Source organism: Amblyomma mixtum, chromosome 4 (genome assembly GCF_055824585.1).
Source record: "Amblyomma mixtum isolate Tamu chromosome 4, ASM5582458v1, whole genome shotgun sequence".
NCBI classification, from domain to species: domain Eukaryota; kingdom Metazoa; phylum Arthropoda; class Arachnida; order Ixodida; family Ixodidae; genus Amblyomma; species Amblyomma mixtum.
The window spans coordinates 151,931,567-151,954,096 of record NC_143015.1 but is presented as its reverse complement, the minus strand read 5'-3'; the positions used below and the strand labels follow the sequence as shown (position 1 = coordinate 151,954,096).

Here is a 22,530-nt window from a genome sequence, read left to right as displayed (position 1 = left end):
CTGTGGCAGTTGTGCGTACTGCAGGGACTTGTTAAAAATTGGGGTAAGGTATTTTGCACACCATTCGGCATAGCGTACGAGAAAAGCGCTTGGTATCATGTCGATTCCTGGCGATTTCTTAATGTCTAAGCTTAGTAGCAAAGATAGGACGCCTTCCTCGCTGACGGTCAAGTCTGGGATAGCCGGGATTTCTTCGAAACAAGCAACGTTGGGCGCTGAGCTATTGTCTTGGGTGAATACAGAACAGAAATAGTTGTTCAGCGCTTCAGCGATTTCCGCTTTGTCCGTTACAGCGACCTCATTTACGCAAATGCTAGGAGCCGTTTTCTTTACTGGTGCAATGTGACGCCAGAATTTAGCTGGGGACGATAGAAGAAAGTTTTTTAGTGAGACGCTCTGGTAATAATTTTTCGCTGTCTTAATTTTTTCGTTCAGTATTGCCCTCATGTTACAAAGTTTCGCTGCGGTAGATGGGGAGGTGCGCTGCTTGTGTTGTTTCCTAGTTTTCTTTAGTTTCCTCTTCAAACATATGACTTCTTTTGTCATCCACGGATTGCTGTTTCCCTGTTTTTTGAGTTTACAAAGAACGCACTTCTTAATGCATGTCAGAACCAGGTCCTTAAAGAAGCACCATACACTGTCAATGGCGTGTTCATTTGAAGCGCAAAGGGAGGCAAAGACAGAATATGAGCTCTCAAGTGTGTCTAAGATGTTAACATCGCTGGCACGCGTGAACACTGGAACTCGCCGCTCTTTTACAGGGGGTTTGTGAATGGACTTGATGTACAGGGATAAACACACAATTTTATGGTCTGAAATTCCTTCAACTACTTCAATGCGCGGGTTACGGCGAACGATTCCATTATTAGCGAGAAAAAGGTCAAGGATGAAACCCTGACCTGTTTGAATGCGGGTACGTTCTTTTACCAGCTGGCTCATGCCGTGGAGTAGAATAAGATCAACGAAGGGTTCAGAGGAGCTAGAAAGAGCAACTGGAAAATCGCCGCTCCAGTCTATAGATGGAACGTTAAAATCACCAGCCAAAAGCAAACTGCACGAGTGGTTCCCGTATGCGCACAAGAACTCGTTTACTTTATCACAAAATGCACTGTGCAAAGTGCACAAAATGCATAAGTCGCGGAAGCGCCTGCATGCTGCATAGTACAACGGACAGTGTAATCGCGACGCACTCAGAAACCTGAACACCGCCGGCAGGTCCTCAGGGCTGGCAATTTATTTTGTCAATTTCCTGGAATTTTTCTTTGCTTGAGCGTCAAAAATCTAAGCTGGTCTATGTTAATCCGAAGCCCTCCACTAAGCTGTTAACCATAGCTCGCCCGGTCTCTCTGATAAAGAGCCTCTCTCTGATAATCTCTCTAATAAATAAATAAATAAATAAATAAATAAATAAATAAATAAATAAATAAATAAATAAATAAATAAATAAATAAATAAATAAATAAATAAATAAATAAATAAATAAATAAATAAATAAATAAATAAATAAATAAATAAATAAATAAATACTTTGTTTACTCCAAAGAAACAATACAAGATGCGGACGCGCCAAAGCCTCAATTGGGCTTCTTCGTCGTCCGGCAGCAGCAACAACCTCTGTTACCATATCAATTCTTTGTTTTGTGTAGATTAAAACATATGCACTAGAGCTGTTCAAGCTCGGCAATAGCATCCCGTAACTGTCTGCGAGTGTTCAAGTTGAAAACATTATCAGGCATCTCATTGAATATACATGGGATAATTATTGGTAACTATTTTTCGGGTGAAGAGAATTGAATTTGTGTTAGAGGGCAGTTATTAATTAATAGGTATTCCATAGGTATTCCATAGTTCTCAGGCTCGCCGTAATGAGGGCCTCCTGGTTAATTTTGAGCCGCATGGGTTTGCAATGTAACACTGCCACTCACGTAAAGCTCTGCTGAGAGATTTCTAGCCGCTTATAGCTCTTAATGACAAAAGAACAGCACCATCGCATCCGCGCGAGGCTTTCTTCTCGGCTCTGGACCGTCTTGAATTATTCCATCTAATAACTATTTCACTCAGCCTTCTTTTTCGGGTCTGGAGAATCGCACAACTGAACGATGGAATGCACGAAACAATGGAGAACGGAAGTTATTGCGTGGGGTCCTTGGTACAGGAATTTGCCCTGCGCTTCGCATGGTTTTGCTAAAGCAGAGTAGTTCGTTGCATGACTAGAACTAAACAGCTTTCAATAGGTTAGGTTGGCGCTCTAAATAGAAAAACAATTACGCTGCCATGGCAACAGGAATATGCGCTTCTGGCAAATAAATATGGCGTCTTCGATCCTTCGCTTTTCGCGGAGTTATTCAAGTGTGTGTCACCCTGTGCTCCGGCGTAGTTATTATCGTTCTTTGATACAAATAAATAAAAAAAGTTCTTTGCGTCCTAAGTTGGCAGCAGAAAGTCGAAAATTTTTAGCACGCACAAAAACAATTTAGGATCACGAAGATATCTGTGCTGGTCCTTTCTCTGATTTGCTTTTGCCGAAATGAAAACCCTGAGGTTTGGCGTCAATGAAGACGAAAATAAAGTGTTACGGCCAACCTTTAAGCACATCGAAACGATTGGCACAAATGCAAATAATAGTCCTTTTCTGCATATTTTTCGGTGCGAGAGCTATAAAATGTATCGCAAAACCCACAATCAATGACATAAGGTATGCCTTTAAGAAAGCAGCGCGCGCAGAGTGTTTAATGCACTGCTGCTGGAGGTAATTCCCCGCGCCTGTGCTCTCTCGCCTTACATTTTAATGTATACCGTACAGCTATCTAAAATAAGAGAGAAGAATCGCTTACCTCAAAATTGAATCACATTATTTACACTGAGGGCATTACTTAACTGAGCGCACAGTAAAATTTAAGGAGGGCACTTTGTTGACCTAAAGTGCGGTGAGCCGGAAGCCTTAAGCGCGGTGTTGCTGCTTGTGTCACTGATGTGTTAAGATGTTAAGCTTCGCCCCTAACAGTGGAACGCGACAGCGTCTTGCAACGCTGCCAGGAAGTCTACAGAACGCCATCGCCCGTTCGGCTTTACGCCTTGCTCGTCCGTAAATTGGTTTTTGAGCAAAGGAAATGTACCTGTCTCGCATATCTCGGTGGACACCTGAACGTCGCCGTAACTGGAAGGAAGGAAGATGGGAGTGAACGAAGACACCGTATTCACTAGACGCGCCTTTGTTCATTCCAAACCATCGAGCTGGCATGGCGGAGTGGTAGCGTGCTCGTCTCGCAGTCCAGAGACCGGGGTTCGATTCCCGAACTCGACCAACTTCCTACTCGGTTTTATTTATTTATCTGGCTTCATTAGAAAGGTTAATTAGGCTACTTGGTCAATGTAAGGACTCTGTGAGATTGCAGGTCTTATTTTCAACAAACACAAAAGTACAAACAATAAACGAGGCGGCTTTTAACGGAAAGGAAACCAATTACAATATGAGCGAGAAGAAAGGAAAGGAACAAGAGAACAACGCAACAATACACGGGAAAAACACACGGGGGAACAGAACAAAGTGCTTATGATAAATGCAGGAAAAAGAGTCAAAGAGGAAAGTTCACACTACTTGTCTTATTCGAGCAACGAGCGGCGAGGACTGGCTGCGTGTCGGGTAGTCAAGGAGTCTCTTGGCGTTCCAAACGCCGATGCAAGGCTACCGCAGCGGCAGCGTTCGTGGGCTCCCGGCACGGTTTCCAGGTCTGGTATCCCGGAAAAGGTCACGTAGGCGCCAGAAGCGGCCTGCGTGGAGCAGCTGACGGATGGACGGAGAAGAGTGGCGCCTGGGCCTGGTGGTTGAGGCTCTCGACGATGGATGTCCAGGTCTGGTGGCCCGGACGTCTGCGGCTAAGGCCCAAGCCCGGAACTCGGGGAGCCAGCAGAACTCGTCCACGTCCGTCGCCCACCGCGCTCTTCTCTTCTCTGCCACGTAATCCTGTTCGACCTGCCCCGCGTTCCCCTCCGCACGCGCTCCTCGTGCTTTGTCTTCTCCACACGAACGCCGCTGGGTGGCGCTATCTCCTTACAGAAGGCCCCCTCTTCGGAAGTTTTTTCCAAGGGAAAGAACTCAACTTCAGGAGAGCGACACCAGACGCGTTCGACGATCGCAACACAGAACACCGCACCACAGCGCGCACACTACACACCACACACAATACGACGGTCGTCAATGTTCGAAGCGTTCACAGACCTTCGCACACACAGCACAGAGAGCACATGGAAAGTCAACGTAAAGCGTCCATAGAGGGCGAAGAAACACGGAAAGCATAAAAAGTAGATAGCCGACACTCAGAAACAAACATGAACAAACAAAAACAATTCCAACAACAGGTGTGGGCTACATTCTTCCGTATTCCATTGTTCACATCAAACCACTTCACCGTCGCGAGAACTTTTTCGGCTAGTACTTCCGTTTTCCTTTGTGAAACCGTTTTCTCCAAACCGACCTCGGTTTCCACCATGATTTTACATGTTCCCGTCCTACGATGTTCTTCACTCTGTTCTCCCTTGCCTTCGACACAGTTTGCTGACACATATCACACGATCTGACATAACTCTTAATGTCAGCCTGTACACCGGGCCAGTAAAACTCACTGAGCACCCTAGCTATTGTTTGCCGTATTCCATGATGGCCGGATAATGCACTCTTATGTGCCAACTTAAGAACTTGCGTGCGTAAGCCCTTCGGTACCACCGCTTGCTCAACGACCTGGCCGGGACACACTTGGTATGTCCGGAAGAGAACACCGTCATCAGTATCAAAGGAGTGGGCAGTCTGTCCCTTGCCATGAAATATTTGCCCCAACTTCCTGCGACACACCTCTAAGGTCGGGTCTTCTTCCTGTTTGAGGCGAAACTCCGGTCGTGACAAGTGGAGTGTGTTCAGAGTGGGGCTTTTACTACTCACTGAAACCTTTGCTGTCACCATACGGGAAGGAACATCGACCGCACCCGTCATGGCAAGGGAAACTGCCTGATCAGTGAGAACTGGCGGGTCAACCGGGAATGGAGGTTTAGCCCCGGGGACATTGCCTATTATAATGTCGTATAAGGGTGTAGACAAGCAGCGCGCGATGGCCTTACCCGAGAAGTATGGAGAAGAAATCACCACCTCCGCTTCCGGAACTTCTACACGGGTCCCATTGGCCAAGAATAATGTAGCCTTTTTCCCTGTTAGTGCTGCTGGCGGTACAAGGGACTCACGCACAACAATGCCGGTGCTGCCCGTATCCCGTAAAACCGAACCAGGCTGGCCGAACACCTCACCGTGCGCCACGGGCATAGCAGTTTCCACCGGGTTGGAATGACAGACCATCTCCCCCAACTGGCCCTCTACGCGCGTTACCACTGCAGTGCTATCGGGATGTGAATATCGAGGTGTCATGCAACAGGCGGACTCCTCACGGTCTCCTGGCCTCTTAGCTTTGCATGACTGGGCATCATGTCCTACCTCGCGACACCAGGTGCAATACAATTGCTTCGGCTTCGTCCGACAATCCGACGCCTTGTGCCCAGTCTTGTCACAAAGAAAACATCGAAGGCGGGATTGTGAACCTGAAACCTCGTCCTTGGCTTTATTCATCGTATGCTCCCCCTGTTCTTTGAAGAACAACAAGTTATTTTGCCGCTGCGCTTCAAGAAAATGATCGGCAGCCTCCGCCAGCTTGGCAACTGTCTTGCCCTCCCGCTCACGTAAGAAAAGGGCTAAACGAGAATGACAGTTGTTCAGAAATTGTTCGCTCACGACCATCTCGCGAACCACCTCAAAAGTGCGGCCTTCACCCCGCATCTCGACCCAACGATCAAAGAAGCTGAACAACCTGGCAGCATATTGCGAGGCCGTTTCTCCATCCTGGGGCTTGCTCTGACGAAACTTCTCTCGGTAACCTTCCGCGGTGAACCTAAACCTCTGAAGCAAGGCAAGCTTCGCTTTGTCATAATCCACGGAATCCTCAGGCGAGAGCCGACCGAAGACCCTAAGTGCTTCGCCACCAAGGCACAAGCTCAACGCCGTTGCCCACTTTTCTTTTGGCCAACACTGCCCCGTGGCCACATGCTCAAATCTCTTTAAGTAGGCATCGAGGTCATCCCGCGCTTCATTGAACTGTGGTATGAGGCTGTGCGGGTTAATGGAGCTGGTCGATGAGACGCTACGCTCTCCACGGTCACTCGGAGGATTTGCGCCACCCTCCATGAGCCTTATTTGTAGCTGCAAGTTCCGCGCCTCTAACTCCAAGCGTTCCTTCGCAGCCTCTCGCTCAGCCTCTACATTCCGTGCCTCTAATTCCAATTTCTGCTTCGTAGCTTCTCGCTCTAACTCCAATTTCTGCTTCGCAGCTTCACGCTCAGCGGCTCTCTCTTCCCGTGCCTTACGAAGCTCGTCCTCCACCCACGCTCGTAACTCCGCGCCGCACAAGCCCATGCGCTCGCCCAAAGCAACCAAATCTGAAGCGCTCATATTGTTCCTAAATTAACACAACAGGCGAATAGATAAAAACCGACCTCGTCCTGTCCTGTCGTAGTGGACGCCAAATTTGTAAGGACTCTGTGAGATTGCAGGTCTTATTTTCAACAAACACAAAAGTACAAACAATAAACGAGGCGGCTTTTAACGGAAAGGAAACCAATTACAATATGAGCGAGAAGAAAGGAAAGGAACAAGAGAACAACGCAACAATACACGGGAAAAACACACGGGGGAACAGAACAAAGTGCTTATGATAAATGCAGGAAAAAGAGTCAAAGAGGAAAGTTCACACTACTTGTCTTATTCGAGCAACGAGCGGCGAGGACTGGCTGCGTGTCGGGTAGTCAAGGAGTCTCTTGGCGTTCCAAACGCCGATGCAAGGCTACCGCAGCGGCAGCGTTCGTGGGCTCCCGGCACGGTTTCCAGGTCTGGTATCCCGGAAAAGGTCACGTAGGCGCCAGAAGCGGCCTGCGTGGAGCAGCTGACGGATGGACGGAGAAGAGTGGCGCCTGGGCCTGGTGGTTGAGGCTCTCGACGATGGATGTCCAGGTCTGGTGGCCCGGACGTCTGCGGCTAAGGCCCAAGCCCGGAACTCGGGGAGCCAGCAGAACTCGTCCACGTCCGTCGCCCACCGCGCTCTTCTCTTCTCTGCCACGTAATCCTGTTCGACCTGCCCCGCGTTCCCCTCCGCACGCGCTCCTCGTGCTTTGTCTTCTCCACACGAACGCCGCTGGGTGGCGCTATCTCCTTACAGTCAATTAAGCAATTAACTAACCTCAGTCCCACTTACTTGGAGCATCACTATACCATCCCTTTAATTGGTTGCATGGTTACTAGCCAAGTACAATTGCCCCGTTTGAAATTCGCGCACTGTGACGTCACGACCATTTCGACCAATTGAAAAGCATGACATTTCTGTCGACAACTTCTGCTTACAACGATGAAGCATTAAAGGCTTCTGCCTTAAAATTTACTGGTTTCGTGAAACTTCTAAAAATCACTTGATAGGCATACAGTATTTGGCCACAGCGTTCATTGCCTAAACCTGCTTATTTTAGGCATTATCGAGTGCAAAATACCTTGCTTCAAACTACTTAAATTTTAGTAATAGTTTCTGCAGAGTCCCCGACAAGAAGTTGAAAATTCTATTTTTTTCTTCCTTGTGCTGCCCATCCTCACAGCTTGTTTCAAATAGGAAAAGGGAGAGCTGGGGAAGGCGTTATCAATTTAAGCGGCTTTTATCCCACACGTTGCTACAGGCAAGCCAGAGAAAGAAGAGTTTACGTCGGAAGCCCTGCTTTTGAGCTGCGAGGAGAAAAATGGAAAGTTTAAAGCAGCACTTTCGGCAAAAGTTCAGGAAAGACGGCCGGCACGTTGTTAATTTTTTTTCGGAAGTTTCGAAAACCCGTCGCACGAGGCAATGGAGAGACTTCCTTCAACAAATGCATTACAGCAGCACTTAAGGCAGTGCTCCCAGCGCCAGCACTAAGTACTGCCCAGTCTACAACACCTCACCCTCGCATCTTTCTGCCCAGAAACTATCGAAAGAAATTGCTCTAAACCAATGATCTGCACGCTGTGCACGTATCTATGAATGTCTACGGCTGCTCATTTTGGCAGATAACGTAAACAATAAAGGCAAATTGACAAGTCTCAAAGGCGTTGAGAGTGAAGCCTTAAATTCGTAATGCGGAAATTCAGCCGAGGCTAAACCATCTCTTTTTTTTCTTGGCGTCCAAAATTTTCGTGGGAGTGAAATTTTGTGGCTTTAGGCGTAAATATTAGAGCGACGGAGATAAGCTTCCTATGCTTCTGGCTTGACATGTGGGAAAAGTGAACGCCGCGAAAATGGCCTTTGTCGAACGCAAAGGAGTAATACGATTGAAGCTTCCCAACTGCAGTCTGTTAGAACCAGAAATACTCTCCAAATCGAACGCCTTTGTCGCATTGCCTAAGCATATTTGACTTAGATTCGACTTGCCAGGACAACGTGACTAATTTTCGAAGTCTCTGATGGAGCTCAGTTAAAAAAAAATTCACCTGAGTTCGCGAGCCTCATAAAATGCTCAGCTACAACGCCTAGGACAGGGTTAATTGGAGAGACATGGGAGAGGCCTTTGCCCTGCAGTGGGTGTAGTCAGGCTGATGATGACGACGCCTATCCATGCAGCACGCAGCTCCGCTTTAAAGGTCCTTTACCCGCGACAACTTCCCAGGAGTCGCGGATAAGCACTCATCGTAACTGTTACTACCGCCTCCTCCTTTACACCGGTCTTCTACAAGACGTCGCTCTCAAAAGGCCCGCGCCACCATTAATACAATGAGGCATGAGAGACTCTCTCAAGCACCGTAACGACGGCAACAAAAGGTCGTGCGTGCTCCCCTTTTTCGTGCTCCGTCAACTCCCCGTGAAGTAGCTCCCTCATTTCACGCCCATCCGAGCCGAGCTGGATTCAACTTAGCCTCCCCCGGACTTGAGATCTCCCGCGGTGCCTTCGCCACAGGCACCGACGCCGCCCGGCTTCAAGTGCTCCCTCACAAATGAGAACTGGAGAACGTTAAGGCAGCCAGTGACGTACAGACAGAGAGCCAGAGGAGAGGGGGAGGGGGTTGGGGAGGGAGTTAGGGGTTGGGGAAGCAGAGGAGGCCAGCATAATCCAGCCTTAATGACGCCCATTTGCGATCTCCGGGACTGCCATTAGCGATGGCGGCGGAATGACTTAAAAGTGCTCGCCATGATGGCACTCTACCACGCTGGCTGCTACCGGAGGACTAGGATGCGCCGGTCCGTCCTCCGCCGACGGTTAATCTAGCTCCTGTTTCGCTACTCTAGGGAACCAGCGAAGCTTCTTCAAGCTTTCACTTAACACCGCGGTGGAGGAAGAGGGCGCCACCTTACACTCGTAGCACAATGTGTGGGGAAAAGTAGCCGCTGCATAGGGATGGCACCGGCACTAACCCTGGTTGATAGCGGAGGAACATTATTAAGGTCATCATTGTTAAGTGTTGCTCCTATCATCATTTACAATGTCCGCCGGGTAGAGAAGAATGGGAAATTAGCCTGAGTGACCACCTTTAAGTTCAATACTTCTCACTACGCCGTGAACCGTGAAGTTAAAAACGAGCGTATCGCTCTCTGTCCCGTCCTTTGCGCTTCGCTATAAGACAAGGCAATACAGAGAATGACCTCTTTTAATGCTCCAGTTTCAGTGATGCGTTCGTGTTTAGCACATTACGGCCTAATGTCGGAAATCAGAGGATGATTTCTCTAAACGGACGGGATAAAAGGTGTTGGTGAAGGCTAGAGGCTCGAAGCAAAAAGATACGCAGTTGCGAAAGTATAGCACACAATTACATAATGCTTCTGCTCACACGGTTTCTCACGCGTGCATTCATTATGACAGATATCGGTAGGAAATGCTAGAGTACAAGAATGTCTCACTTATGTAGAACAATTACTTCTAATAGCCCCGTTATTTTGAAATTCAAAACTACCCGAAGGCGACGACGTACCGAAAAAACGATACTTCAACTGCACACTCCACTGCCATCGTCATTATCGCGCCGTTTCAATTATACAATGTATACGTACCAAATAGCTCAACCTACCTTGATTTTGGAGTAGGTTCAGTTACTCGTCGGTGGTCTGACTGCACAAAGCGACCCATGACGCGTTGGCGTCACTTTATATTCCTCATTTACTACATGGAAGAACCTGCCAAATGAGAATCGTGAAAAATATTTTGTAATACGTTTGTTTACTTTACCTCTTTTTCGCTTCGAATACATACTGTGTAACTTTTTACCAAAGCTAGATCAAGCTATCGCCACGTATTGATTTTACGATAAGAAACAGACCTATAAACTTGATCTTCATAACTACCGTTTGCCAGAGATTCATAATGAGCCCTTGTTTCGAAACGAAGGAGGTCAACCAATTTTAAGGTTCCAAAAATAGTTGCAATGAAAAGCTACCGACTCGCCCAACAAGAAGTTCTTTCAAGTGGATTAAGTTAGCAAAGGGCCCCTATTTCTAAACGAAAATTGATTATTATTGTTACGGCTAGTGTATTTTCTTAATGGCAGACAGAGGGCAACTTCATTCAATTATTGTCCAAGGTAAAATTGATTCTACAGCTCTTTTGGTTGAGTGGAGACTTATCTGGCAGCGAAATACGCACTTACTGCTGAGGAAATCGCATTCGAGAATCTTAACCCCGTGATGTGTACACCGAAAAAAAAAAGAAACGAGATCACCGTGCTTGTAGCCTAGCCTCTAGCATGCACCACAAAAAACTGCGTCAACGCATCGCAGTTTTCTTGCTAAATCGGCTGGTGAACGGGACAACTATATTTCATTTCTTGGTTTTTCCTAGCTTGTAACTTACTTTTTTTGTCAAAGTAACCTCTTTGTGACGAATATGTAGTTATCTGATCGAAGCAGGCTAACTTCCCTTTTTTTCAGTGTCTGTCTATGGAGGTTCGTAAAACCTTCTAGCGAAAGCAACAGTGTACCCCGCTGAATGTTTGGTCAGTATAGTACACTTGATTTCTACATGCCTCGATATCGTCAATGAGTATTTTCTCTTCTTACTTAATTCTTTCTTCTAATGAACGTGGCAATGAGAAATAACTGTAACCATGTTTCCAGATACAATAACGATAAGAATCTTTTTTTTTTACTGCCTGTAAAGCGTGCATCACTGCACTAGTACCCTTAGCGTGAGAAAGCTATTTAACGAAAGACACGCTAATCGGAAGTGTTAGAAAATAGCGACCAAGCGCGGAATAATTTTGAGGTTCTATTCCATCTCAGTTGCTTAGTAACTGTCCGCGCTGTTTTTCATTTGTTCAAGAAGCGGCATATACTTCTATCAAGAGGATCAGCCAGCCAGCGCGGTATGTGATAAGGATTTGATTAGAAAGAAAACCATGGAGAGGTTATTCCTCTGGAACAGGATTATTTACGTATTAAGAATTCTTTGACCACCGGAGAGAAAGGGGAAAGATCGGAAGGCATAGGAAAAACAAGTATTTGCTCAGCGCTCTGTGTTTGCAAATTATTTTAAAATTAGCGCCTCTGATCAACTTTCGCTTTGCGCTTTGCGGTATCTTGAATTGTTTTTAGAATTTTTTCGGAGGATATGATTGTCTTCCTTTCCATTAGTAGCTACTTTTTTCTAGAAGTATATCTCATTTACTACTGTAGTCCATATGTTTATTATTTTGTGTTCTTGGAAGAACTCCGAAGAAACAGGAAAATTTCATCGGTCGGAAAATTTCATTGTCCAATAAAAAAGTGGTAAGGTATTAAACAACTGATTCATCGAACAAGAAATTAATTAACTGATTCATTATTACATTGATTGATTCATTTATTGATAGATTAATCAAAAATTTATGGATTGATTAATTGATAAAAATTATTCGAATGATTTATTTATTGATCGATTGAATGGGTGAAGGATTGTTGATTGATTGAAGGATGAATTGATTGATTGATTGATTGATTGATTGATTGATTGATTGATTGATTGATTGATTGATTGATTGATTGATTGATTGATTGATTGATTGATTGATTGATTGATTGATTGATCCAAGTAGACGTGCGAAAGCAAGAGACCTTAAGGGTGCCAAGGTCACCCTCAAGGTCGTCCTATTCGCTGCAGCTTGCGCGATGCTTCTCCGAACTAACCCGAGCTTACCCAAGATACTCAGAGGTTTCATACAAGATTTTTGTTTGTAATCGTATTACGCAGTTGTTTCGCACCAAAACAAATTGGTATGTCCTTTTCACAGGACCAATAGATGGCTGTTTCTCTATTTTCCTATTTGTTTTTCGTTGCGCAGGTCCACGCTGCACTACATCCTTCCGTTTGTAAGGCAGTGCTATCACCCGACCCAGCAGAGTACAGACAACGCAGTGCCAAAGTCAGCCGCCGAATCCGAAGCTGAGTCGCAGCCGTAGCCTGAGGAATGGGATGGCTCGTCCCTACCGGCTGGCGGCCTCCCGTCATGGTCTCCTGGTGGACCCTGCTGGTGGCACTGGTGGCGGCCATCGGCGCAGCCTCGGCGACGAAAGATGGCGCTTCATTATCTGCGACGACGACGTCGACAACGGACGCACCTCCGACTCTAGTCCCCTGCCGCCTGTCCGAGCTTACGTGCGACAACGGACGCTGCGTGGCGCTGTCGAGGTATTGCGACGGCTCAGACGACTGCGGAGACGGGTCGGACGAGCCACTGGGTTGTTCAAGTAAGAACGCTTGAAAGTTATAGTACTTAGTTTACATGGGCTCAGAAATTCCACCACCAATCTTTTTTACTTTATTTCCGCGGAATTTTATGTCATACCCAACAATTGTGGACAAAAGCATTTTTGAACGGGATAGAGTTTGTCAACGTGCTCTTTTCGTATATTGTAAAATTTGAGTATGCCAATCAATATATCCGCAGCTCTCAGTTAAGAGGCTTGCATTTTTTTTTCCTATTAACGTTTTTGCTGTCGTCAAAAGCATTCCCATTGGTTTTCTTTGAAAGTCTCAACTTCTCGATGCAAGCGATGGAAACATTATAAAAGAAATTTTTTGCTGCATATCGGAAAAATTGAGAATCACTTCTAATACTCTGATGCCAGTATCTTACAGTTTTCCAATATTCATCAGTTTTATCCAAGAATGTTGGACATGATTGCGCTTTGCGGCTCTTATGCATATTAGACACTTTACTATCAACTAGTTTTATCAGAATACTCAAATTGCGTCATTTTTGTCCTTATATTCCTCCCCTGAATACTTCTGAGCATAGCTGCTGCCTACTGAAATCATTCCGAGCAAATTATAACACTTATTGAAGTCCCGTGTTTGGTGGTTATCTATTTAAAAACCACGTTACCAGAGCACTGGTTTTTATGCTTTATAGCTGCTTTCTTGATCAAGTGGGACGTGTTCTCTAGCACATGCGCGTTAAACGGTACTGGTTATAAATGAAATGAAATTTAAGCGCACACGGAAAACGCACACAAGAGGAGGATACACACAGGACAGGCGGTAACTTCATCTGATTTATTCGTAGGTAAGAGAGCGAAAATATATACATAAAACGAGACATGCGCAGTAAAGAAACACATCGTCATATCACAATGCGTGCTCAAGGTATCTGTATTCTGCCTGCAAAAGATTAACTGATGTGTCACTCACACAGTCATGCCCCCTCTTCCTGATGTGAAATGCTTCTAATAATTCACGTGCCGTATTATCACCGCTCCTGCCAAGTATCTTTATCTCCTTCAGCCGCGGCTCGCACGCTCTGCAGTTCGCACAATGGTCTGCCAAATGTGTCCCTCCACCCCTTAATGCCCGCAAATGTTCCCCCGCCCGGTCATTGACACACCGCCCAGTCTGGCCTATGTAAGCCCTACCGCAGGTCAAAGGTATCTCGTAAACGACACCGGAACAGCAGTCGACATACTTCTTTGAGTGCTTCTTCCTGCAGCCACTCTTTTTTTCCGCGCACGAAATGCGTGAGCATAGTTTGGCAAGTTTCTTCGGTGCGGAGAACACCACAGGAACGCCGTGTCGGCTTGCCACCTTCTTCACATGATGGGCAACCTTGTGGATATACGGAACCACTACTGGTTTAAACGAGTTCCTTTCTAGTACGTTCGCTTTGGCGAACATGACCTGCTTGGTTTTCCGAAGAAGGGCCTCGGCTACAGGGCCTCGACCATTTATAAGCAATGCACCATCTAGCCCAAACAGAAGTTTCGTTAAACGGTACTGGGTCGATTGCAAATATTCCTGATCACTTACGGGGCACCGACTGGATTATTCATTACACCTTTATTGGCGAGTGTATAGTGACCCATATGTGCTGTTTGCGATCCGTGTGCTCATTACTGGCTTTCATAAAAATATTGACGCCAACATGTGCCCTGCAGACAGATCGCCTTCTGGTCAGAATGTTTGGCGTCACTGCGAGAACGCTGGGTGAACAGAAATGGGCGCGCTAATGTGCGGCTCTCGGTCAGAGTCCAGCAATGTGTCGTCCCTCATTATCTGACATTTGTTGCCTGGGATGTAGCAAGCCATTTGTTGCATAAAAAAAATCTTCACTACATCTGGGCCTCCCAGCTGGTTTGAGGCCTTCAATTTGATTTTTCACACAACTTGAACCAGCTGCACAAAAAGTGCTGAATTCGTATTGTTGCTAGTTGACGTCATACCGATTGCTCAAAATTTAGGGGTGCAAACAACATTCTGATATTGGCTTTTGAGTGTTGGCAGATTAGATGGCAACCTGCGTACATAATTATTTTCGATCCCTTAATAAATAGCGCATCAAGGGTTAAAATTATTGGACCGGTTGCTTGCATAGTTCACAGACATGGCAAAACAGAGCTCGGCCGGCAGTCTGAGCCATTATTTTATCCATGACTGTCAAGAATCACAGAATGTGGTTGTGACATCTGGGCTCAAAGGATGCCTCTATCTGGTTTAATATCATATTCTGTTTTTGTCAACTATACGTCCTCTCGCAAATTAAAATAAAATGCAAGTCATTGACGCAGCTCGTCGGTATCTATTAAAGAGAAGACGTATATTCGATCGTAGTGTAGTGTAGGAATGTGTAATACTTACACTATGGAGTATGTGTAGTATATTTTGCACCATCCGCGGGCGCAACTCGTTAAGTTCTGTCAGGCCACCTCGTGGGAGGCAGACTTTCGGCGAACCCGGCAAACCTACTTGTTAATAAACGCTGCTTAGTTAATAGCTAGCACAACCCAGGCTCAATACAGCAGTTCAAGTGCAGCTTCCCTGCTCGCCCAAAATGGCGGCTTCCACATCGTTCAAAGCATTTCGGCGTGAAAACTTTTCGCGCAGACTGCAACCGCACCCTGTTCGGCGAAGTGGGTGCCAAGAACTCGCTGCGCATCGCCGAGCCCTTTCAGAGGAACCTGCCCTTCATCTGCACGCTCTACTTCATCGCGGCCGGCGGAGAGTTCGGCGACATCGTCGAGCTCACGTTCCTCAACTTTCAAGTGGGCTCGCTCGAGATGGACAGGTGAGGTCGCCAGGCGTCGGCATTTTCTCTCTCGCGCACGTGCCTCTCTTCGTGAAGCCGCACTCGCGAACTGGTTATCAACACTTTCTGTCGGCATGAAAAGAGTTAACTGGCGACGCATGAGTGTAATCAGTAAATAAAATCTCCACTCAGAGTGGGTTTAAAACACCCTGTTGGGTTAACAAGGTGAAAAAAAAGAAACAGCGCAAAATATATGGAATAAACAACAGAAGGAACACACCAATCAGCCAATCAGCGCGACTGATGTCTTCTCTTGTTTGCCCCGGAAATTCCACGCTGTTTTTTTTCCCCGTGTTTTTTTACCAACCATACCAAATTTATGGTTTGCTTGGTTAACAACATGGTAATGACCTCCCTGTTATTTTTCACTGCTTCCCCACTGCTGCGTAGTTTCAAAGGACAACAAAGCCGCTTCGCTGAGAAAATTCCCTTAATACTCGCAGATTTATAACCACGCTGTCGTGTGGGTACATTACTGTACCAATTGCATAACTCAACGCGTTCATTGCGGTTGCTCCGAAGAACAGCCCGCTGACGCACTGAGCCATCCCGCGACAGCCTCATTTACCTTTTTATTGAGTGCTTTTAGGCTGTCTTACTAAGCCTTCTGTTATTATTTATCTACAGTGAGTGCCCAGCATCTCTGTTATAACGCACATACGCTGAATAACAAGATTGCAGGTTCTTTCTCTGGTTTTAATCTTTTCTCTTCGTAAATAATATAGCAGCACTGTAAGCCTGCGTTTACTCCGGTAAAATCCACATGGCCGAAAGAACATGATCTTATTAAGCAACACTAAAAGTTTACCGGCACCTCGATACAGTATAGTTGAATCATTCACTAACAGTCCAGTTGTGTCTTACAAGAACCAATATATTTCATGAACTGTTCGTCCCAAACGGCGTTGCCCAGTGGAATTATATGCCTACTTCTTCTGCTGAATACGCTAAAGTAATTACCTTCAAACAGTCGGTAATGGTGCCTTTTGTGTGCACCATCTTGCTGCCCTGGCAGCGTCACCACGTGCTGTTGTCCAATGAAAAATTTCTTCCATTCTTTCTTTGCCTCCATTCAAAACACAGGAACCAGTCGGCAACCTGCTTCAACGGTCACCTCCAGGTCGTCGAGCCAGCAGCGTCAGCGCCCATAGCCCGAACTCCGCAGACTCGCGGCTTCAGCCAGATCCTGTCCGCGGTGCGCGGCGAACCAGCCACGCCCCACTTGACCTCCCTGTACGACGGCACGGGCAACGAGCCCGAGTTCGGCCACTTTTGCGGAGACATGGCGACGAACGGTGCTGGCACTGGAGGGGCTACGTTCTTCTCGGATCGTAACAACGTCACGCTCGTCGTGTCCGTGCCTAGCCGGGCGTCGCTGCACGCGTTCAGCTTCAGTCTGTACCTCACCTTTCGTTTCCACCCGAAGAGACCCGCCAGGACCCGATACGGCACGGCCGACAGCCCTCACGACGTGGGTGTCGCGACTGCGGCCACCTACTGCGACCGGGTCTTCGAGCACTGCGACCGGAAGGAGTGCAAGATACGCTCGCCGAACTTCCCGGGCTTCTACCTGCGCAATTTCACCTGCACCTTCACCGTGCGCCAGATGGTAGCTCCTGCCAGGAAGCAGGCCCAGATAGTCCTGTACCAGGACAACGAGTACAAGATCTCCATCTACACGGGCAGGAGTGCCGCTACCACCTTCTCCCAGAGGTCGCTAACTGTCGACTGCCTGGGTGACGTGGTACGAATCTACGACGGTCCAAGTGCGGACAACTCACCGCTTCTCAGTGAGTTCTGCGGGACGGGAGTGTTACCGGAAGTAGTCTCCAGCGGACCGGAAGTGACGGTGGTGCTGCGAAGCGTGGCGGCTCAGCATATGCACAGCTCGCGACTCGAGCTGAACGTCAAGGTGCGCTTTGTAGACGTAGACGAATTTCGCCTAGGTCAGGGCCGGTGTGAGTTCCACATCGATGGAAAGGTGGAGCGCAGAGGTCTCATCCACACGCCTACGCACACCGTTCCACCAAACACGAGCTGCAGGTACAGATTCTACGGAAGGTCACCGACCGACAGGGTCTGGATTTACTTCCTGTCCTACTTCGTTGAAGATAAGCACCGCTGGGCCAGTGAAGAGAAATGCGACGTCTCGAGCGTCGAAGTCCTGGACGTCTTCGGCCATAACTCTCGCTTCGGGAGCAATGCTTCCAATGATGGCTCTAACACCAGCGCCACCGTAGACCTTCCGAGAATGGCCTATCGCTTCTGTGAGAAGAACTCTCCGCGTATTTGCGCGAGGGCGGCGGAATATCCCCAGTTCATACCCCTGCGTCCTTGCCGACACCCGGACGAGTCCTATCTGTCCAGTGGGCCCGAGCTTCTGCTACAGCAGCACTTCTATAAGACCGTCGAACTGCCCGTTCGCAGAAGCTCTTTTTCTGCAAGGTACGAGTTTGTGGATACTGAACAGCAGGGCGCCGACATGGGACCACGTCATGGACCGTGCCACAGACACTTCCAGAGCAGCAGTTCCAAGTTCGGCATGGTGTCCTCTCCGAAGAACGTGTTTCTGTACGGGCGTGGAGGACGGGAAAACGTCACTTGCTCCTACTATTATTCTGGCATGTCCTCCGAGAAGTTGCGACTCTATCTCGTCACTCTGAACCTGCCCACATCTGGCTGCGAACACTACTACGACCAAGTCACCCAAAGGTACAATTGTCGCGTCACCGGTCGGTCATCTGGGCGCCTGTCGTTACTGCACGTCATGGACCACTGGGGCGACACATACACGCCGATCGGGTGCTTCTGCAACGTCACTTCGCAGCCGCGCAAGCCAATTCTCATCGAGTCTGTGGGCAACAATGTCACTTTGACTTTCACCATAAGCGGGATGACGTCGCTCGAGGACTTCAACAACTACGGCTTCGAGGCCACGTACGAGTTTCGGCCGGCCACCTCGTGTGACACAAGCACGGAGATGAGGAATGGTTCGCAAGGAGAGCTGACGTTCATGGCTCCTCCGAGCGTGGCCGACCAGGAGCTGCCGTTGAGGTGCCGGTGGTTCATTGAGGCTTCGCCTCGCAAGTATCTGTACCTGAAGTTCCAGGGGCGTGACGGGTCCCGCGGGTGTCCAGACTCGGGAAACAGGTTCGTACGCGGCTTGTTTTGCATATAATAGCATAATCCACGGTATCTGTTCCTTCAGAGGGTTTTTCTTGTGTTCCTCATGAGCACAATGAACATAGCAACACTATCCAGGGGAAACATTTCACAGCGTTGTATATACTCGTACAGCTTTTCGTGCCAGACGGCTAAGGGCAGATACAGCGATCTATGCTACTTACATATATCAGCCTCATATAAGATGCTCGTAATCATCTGATAATTCACCTGATAATAATAATTTAGAAACATATTACAACGTTGTATACTCGAAAAGCTTTTCGTATCAGAGGGCTAAAAGCAGATACAGTGACCTATGCTACATACATATGTCATGATGAAGTTAGCGCCAAAAACGAGGACTAAGGTAGAAGAGAAGACACAACACGAGCGCTTTTTCGCAACTAAAATTTTAATGGAAGAACAAATGACATATATATCCATCTCGTGAAGTAAATCAAAAAGAAACATACATGATATCGTCAAGAAAAACCTTAGAGGGCGATACATCTGAAGAGTGCTGAGGGTGCAAAAGGTACATAAAAAGTGCAAAAACAGGAAACTTCATGGTGACAATCACGAAGGGCAAACCAAAATACCCCAAAAAACCCAAAGAAAGGAGGGAGAAGGAAATGATATTAATTCCACGTGTGATTACCGAGGCTTTTTATATTTCGCGACAGGGAAATTCATGCATAAGCACACCGTCCATTTCTTTAACAGCAAAGGAGCTGGCATATCTGGATCACACGTGGAATTAATATCATTTCCTTCTCCCTCCTTTCTTTGGGTTTGTTGGGGTATTTTGGTTTGCCCTTCGTGATTGTCACCATGAAGTTTCCTGTTTTTGCACTTTTTATGTACATTTTGCACCCTCAGCACTCTTCAGATGTATCGCCCTCTAAGGTTTATCTTGACGATATCATGTATGTTTCTTTTTGATTTACTTCACGAGATGGATATATATGTCATGTGTTATTTCATTTAAGTTTTATTTGCGAAAAAGCGCTCGTGTTGTGTCTTCTCTTCTACCTTAGTCCTCGTTTTTGGCGCTAACTTCATCATGAATAAGATTCAACTCGCCCAACTTTCCACCTTACTACACTACATATGTCAGCCTTGTATCGAATCATGATGACAACCTGATAATTGCTCTTAACCTCTGTTAGCCGCGAGCATGCAGTGAAGACCTACCCTGAAAAGTAGCTTGCTAAGGTAGACCCTTTGTCTTGTCAACCTCCAGTTTGAAACGAGAGTATCTTTAGGTCATCATGAACCAATGTGAATACCACAGACAATGCTCTCACTGAGTGACGGTCACTGCCGTAATTAACCACGACCGGGGACGAAGTAATCAAGTGCCTTCTCCCCCCCCCCCCCTTGCATGCAGGTTCGTGGTGTATGCCGATGGCATCATGCAGCCCGTGGCCGTCGTCTGCTCCGGCGGCATTCACGAGGAGACGTCGCTGTCCTCGTCCACGGACTTCGACATCTTCTCGGCCTCGTGGTACAACGAGACGTCCGAGCGGCAGCACCACGCCCTGGCAGACCGCGTCGTCATCGAGGTGGTCGCCTTCCAGGCCGCCCAGTTCCGGTTGCGCTGGCTCGAGGTGACGCGGCCCTTCCTCAAGACCTCCTCTGGCCTCACACTGCGCAACGTCAACTGCCTGTACGAGTGTCCGGAGCTGAGCGCCTGCATCTCGCCCGAGCTCTGGTGTGACGGTACCGTTCACTGCCCGTCGGGACACGACGAGAAACCGGAGCACTGTCGCCGGTTCCCGACCTTCTACGTGGCGCTCGGTGGCGGCGCGGGATTCGTGGTCATATGCGCATCTCTCGCCGCTGTCCTACTGTGGTGCCGCAGCAAAGACAAGACCAAGGAAGAGCCGAGGATGCGTGTCCCAGCAGATGACATGCCGCTGGAGAGTCCGGACAGCTGACCCTGGCATTCGATTCTGGACCCCGCGGTCGACGGTCCAGAATCGCAGGAGACGGCCGTGTCCGCTCCAGCACCCGTTGTGCCCATGGACGTGGTCATGTCCATGATGCCAACCGCTGGACTTACGGGGACGCTGCAAGGTACCCTACCCTCGAGGACTCGGCGTAATGACGTGTCACCACCGCCGGCCTACACAGCCGACGCGGCCACGGACATCTACGTCATTAAGACGATGCGGTCGCCTTGCCTTTAGCACAGTGGTTTCATGAAAGACCTGCCCTTGCTCGTTACAACTTTTTTATACTTGCCTTGCATGTGAACTACTGAAGGCCTTGGAACAATTCGACAGGACGATGCGTGTGCGTTGGTGTTTGCAAGCACTGGAGAACTGCCTCATCAGGCTCTTGGCTACCCTACAGACTTCTCGGTGAATCGTGGTAGTGACACCAAGTGCGCAATGACCTGAATCGTGGCTCCGTGAAGCAGTGTAACAAAAGGTGCGTCAACTCCAAGCGTGCTCATCATGTTTTGTGATCTTTAATGTCGTCCAGGAGTTCTTACTCTCTTATCTGTAGCGTTCTATATTGTGAAAAGAATATATATACACCGTCGCAAAGAGAGTGACGAAAAAAAAAAACGAAACTTGAAACGTGTTATCTAATGTTACCAACGCGTTTATGTCTTGCGGGAGACAAACAAAAATGCTCACACTTGTGATGTAGTGTCTTATACGGCGCGTACTTGGTGAAAGAGTTTATATTTCCCTTAGAGAACTTAAGAGACGTCTCCTGTAGGTACGACAAAGTGAACGACTGAGAGTGAGGTATTATCCATTTTTGTGTGTGTGTCGACGGTATTCTGTGTTTTTGTGAAGTGCACATTTCAAGGTGTAGACGACGTTTGGGTAAGTGTCTGTGTATGACCGCTCGAAATTGAAACGCGACTTTGTACTTGAGCTTGCGGGAGAGTTCGCAACAAATATCTCGAATACAGAATTGGAGACTTCGTTGTTGTCTCTTAAATTTATCTCGAGCACTTTAGAAACCTTCTGGAACTTTACGTTTTACTGATAACTAAATCTACCAGGGAAAACTATTTTACATTAAACATAGGCCCCCCCTGTATTTATGTAAGCAAAAGAACAGCTGTTTTGCTGGTATAGTTATAAAGCTATTTCCAGTGAAGATCCGAGGTTTTACATGAACCTGCAGAGTAATGTAGTGACAGTGTCTGGTTGGCAAGATTAAACGAAAATTGTTCTTAATTATATGGCCCACTAATGAGGTGTTACCTAATCTATCATGAAACACAAATATGTCGGTGCATACCATCACTGTAGACATTGTGCTGTTGCTAACAAATTAATGATCATAAATTGATGGTTTGGAAGACGTGATTAGACTTGCTACTTCATGTTCTGATCGGAAAATTACATAAAAAAGAGAAAACTGGCGCGCCAGTAACCCTCCAGATCTAAACATGGTACGAGATTAACCTGACTCGAATGAGCTCTTTTGCAAGATGTGATATCTTTTTGCAAGAATTACACAGAACGTAGAAACAAAAGGCAAAATAAGCTCACCGCCTCGTTGTCAAATGCAAAGGTCTGTCAACCGTTCGTGACACTCATTTTAGTGTAGAGATCTGACTGTTCAGCACGGGTCATGAAAATGCGTGCGCATTGCGCAATCTTTTGTACGAGTGGTGTGGATTATGCCGCAATGAATGCGAGTTTCTTGTCTTCGAAGAGGAACGAACAATTTAAAGCAGCCGTATGGATTTCTCTTTCAATGTGTTTCTCTTTGACGGAAATGCATTAAAGTGTCGAATTTTATGGTTC

General features: G+C 47.3%; 1 protein-coding gene across 1 annotated transcript in view; it reads left to right on the top strand.

Annotated features, from left to right (window-relative positions):
- LOC149348800 (uncharacterized) overlaps positions 1–22,256 on the top strand; it is a 116,595-nt gene extending 94,339 nt beyond the window's left edge. The window contains exons 2-5 of the mRNA XM_089588346.1: positions 12,350–12,755; positions 15,385–15,565; positions 16,670–18,736; positions 20,142–22,256. Of these exons, the coding sequence (XP_089444472.1) occupies positions 12,476–12,755; positions 15,385–15,565; positions 16,670–18,736; positions 20,142–20,691 (3,078 nt within the window). The 5' untranslated portion in view covers positions 12,350–12,475 and the 3' untranslated portion in view covers positions 20,692–22,256. The remainder of the gene's footprint in view (positions 1–12,349; positions 12,756–15,384; positions 15,566–16,669; positions 18,737–20,141) is intronic.
- Positions 22,257–22,530: the final 274 nt, after the last annotated feature.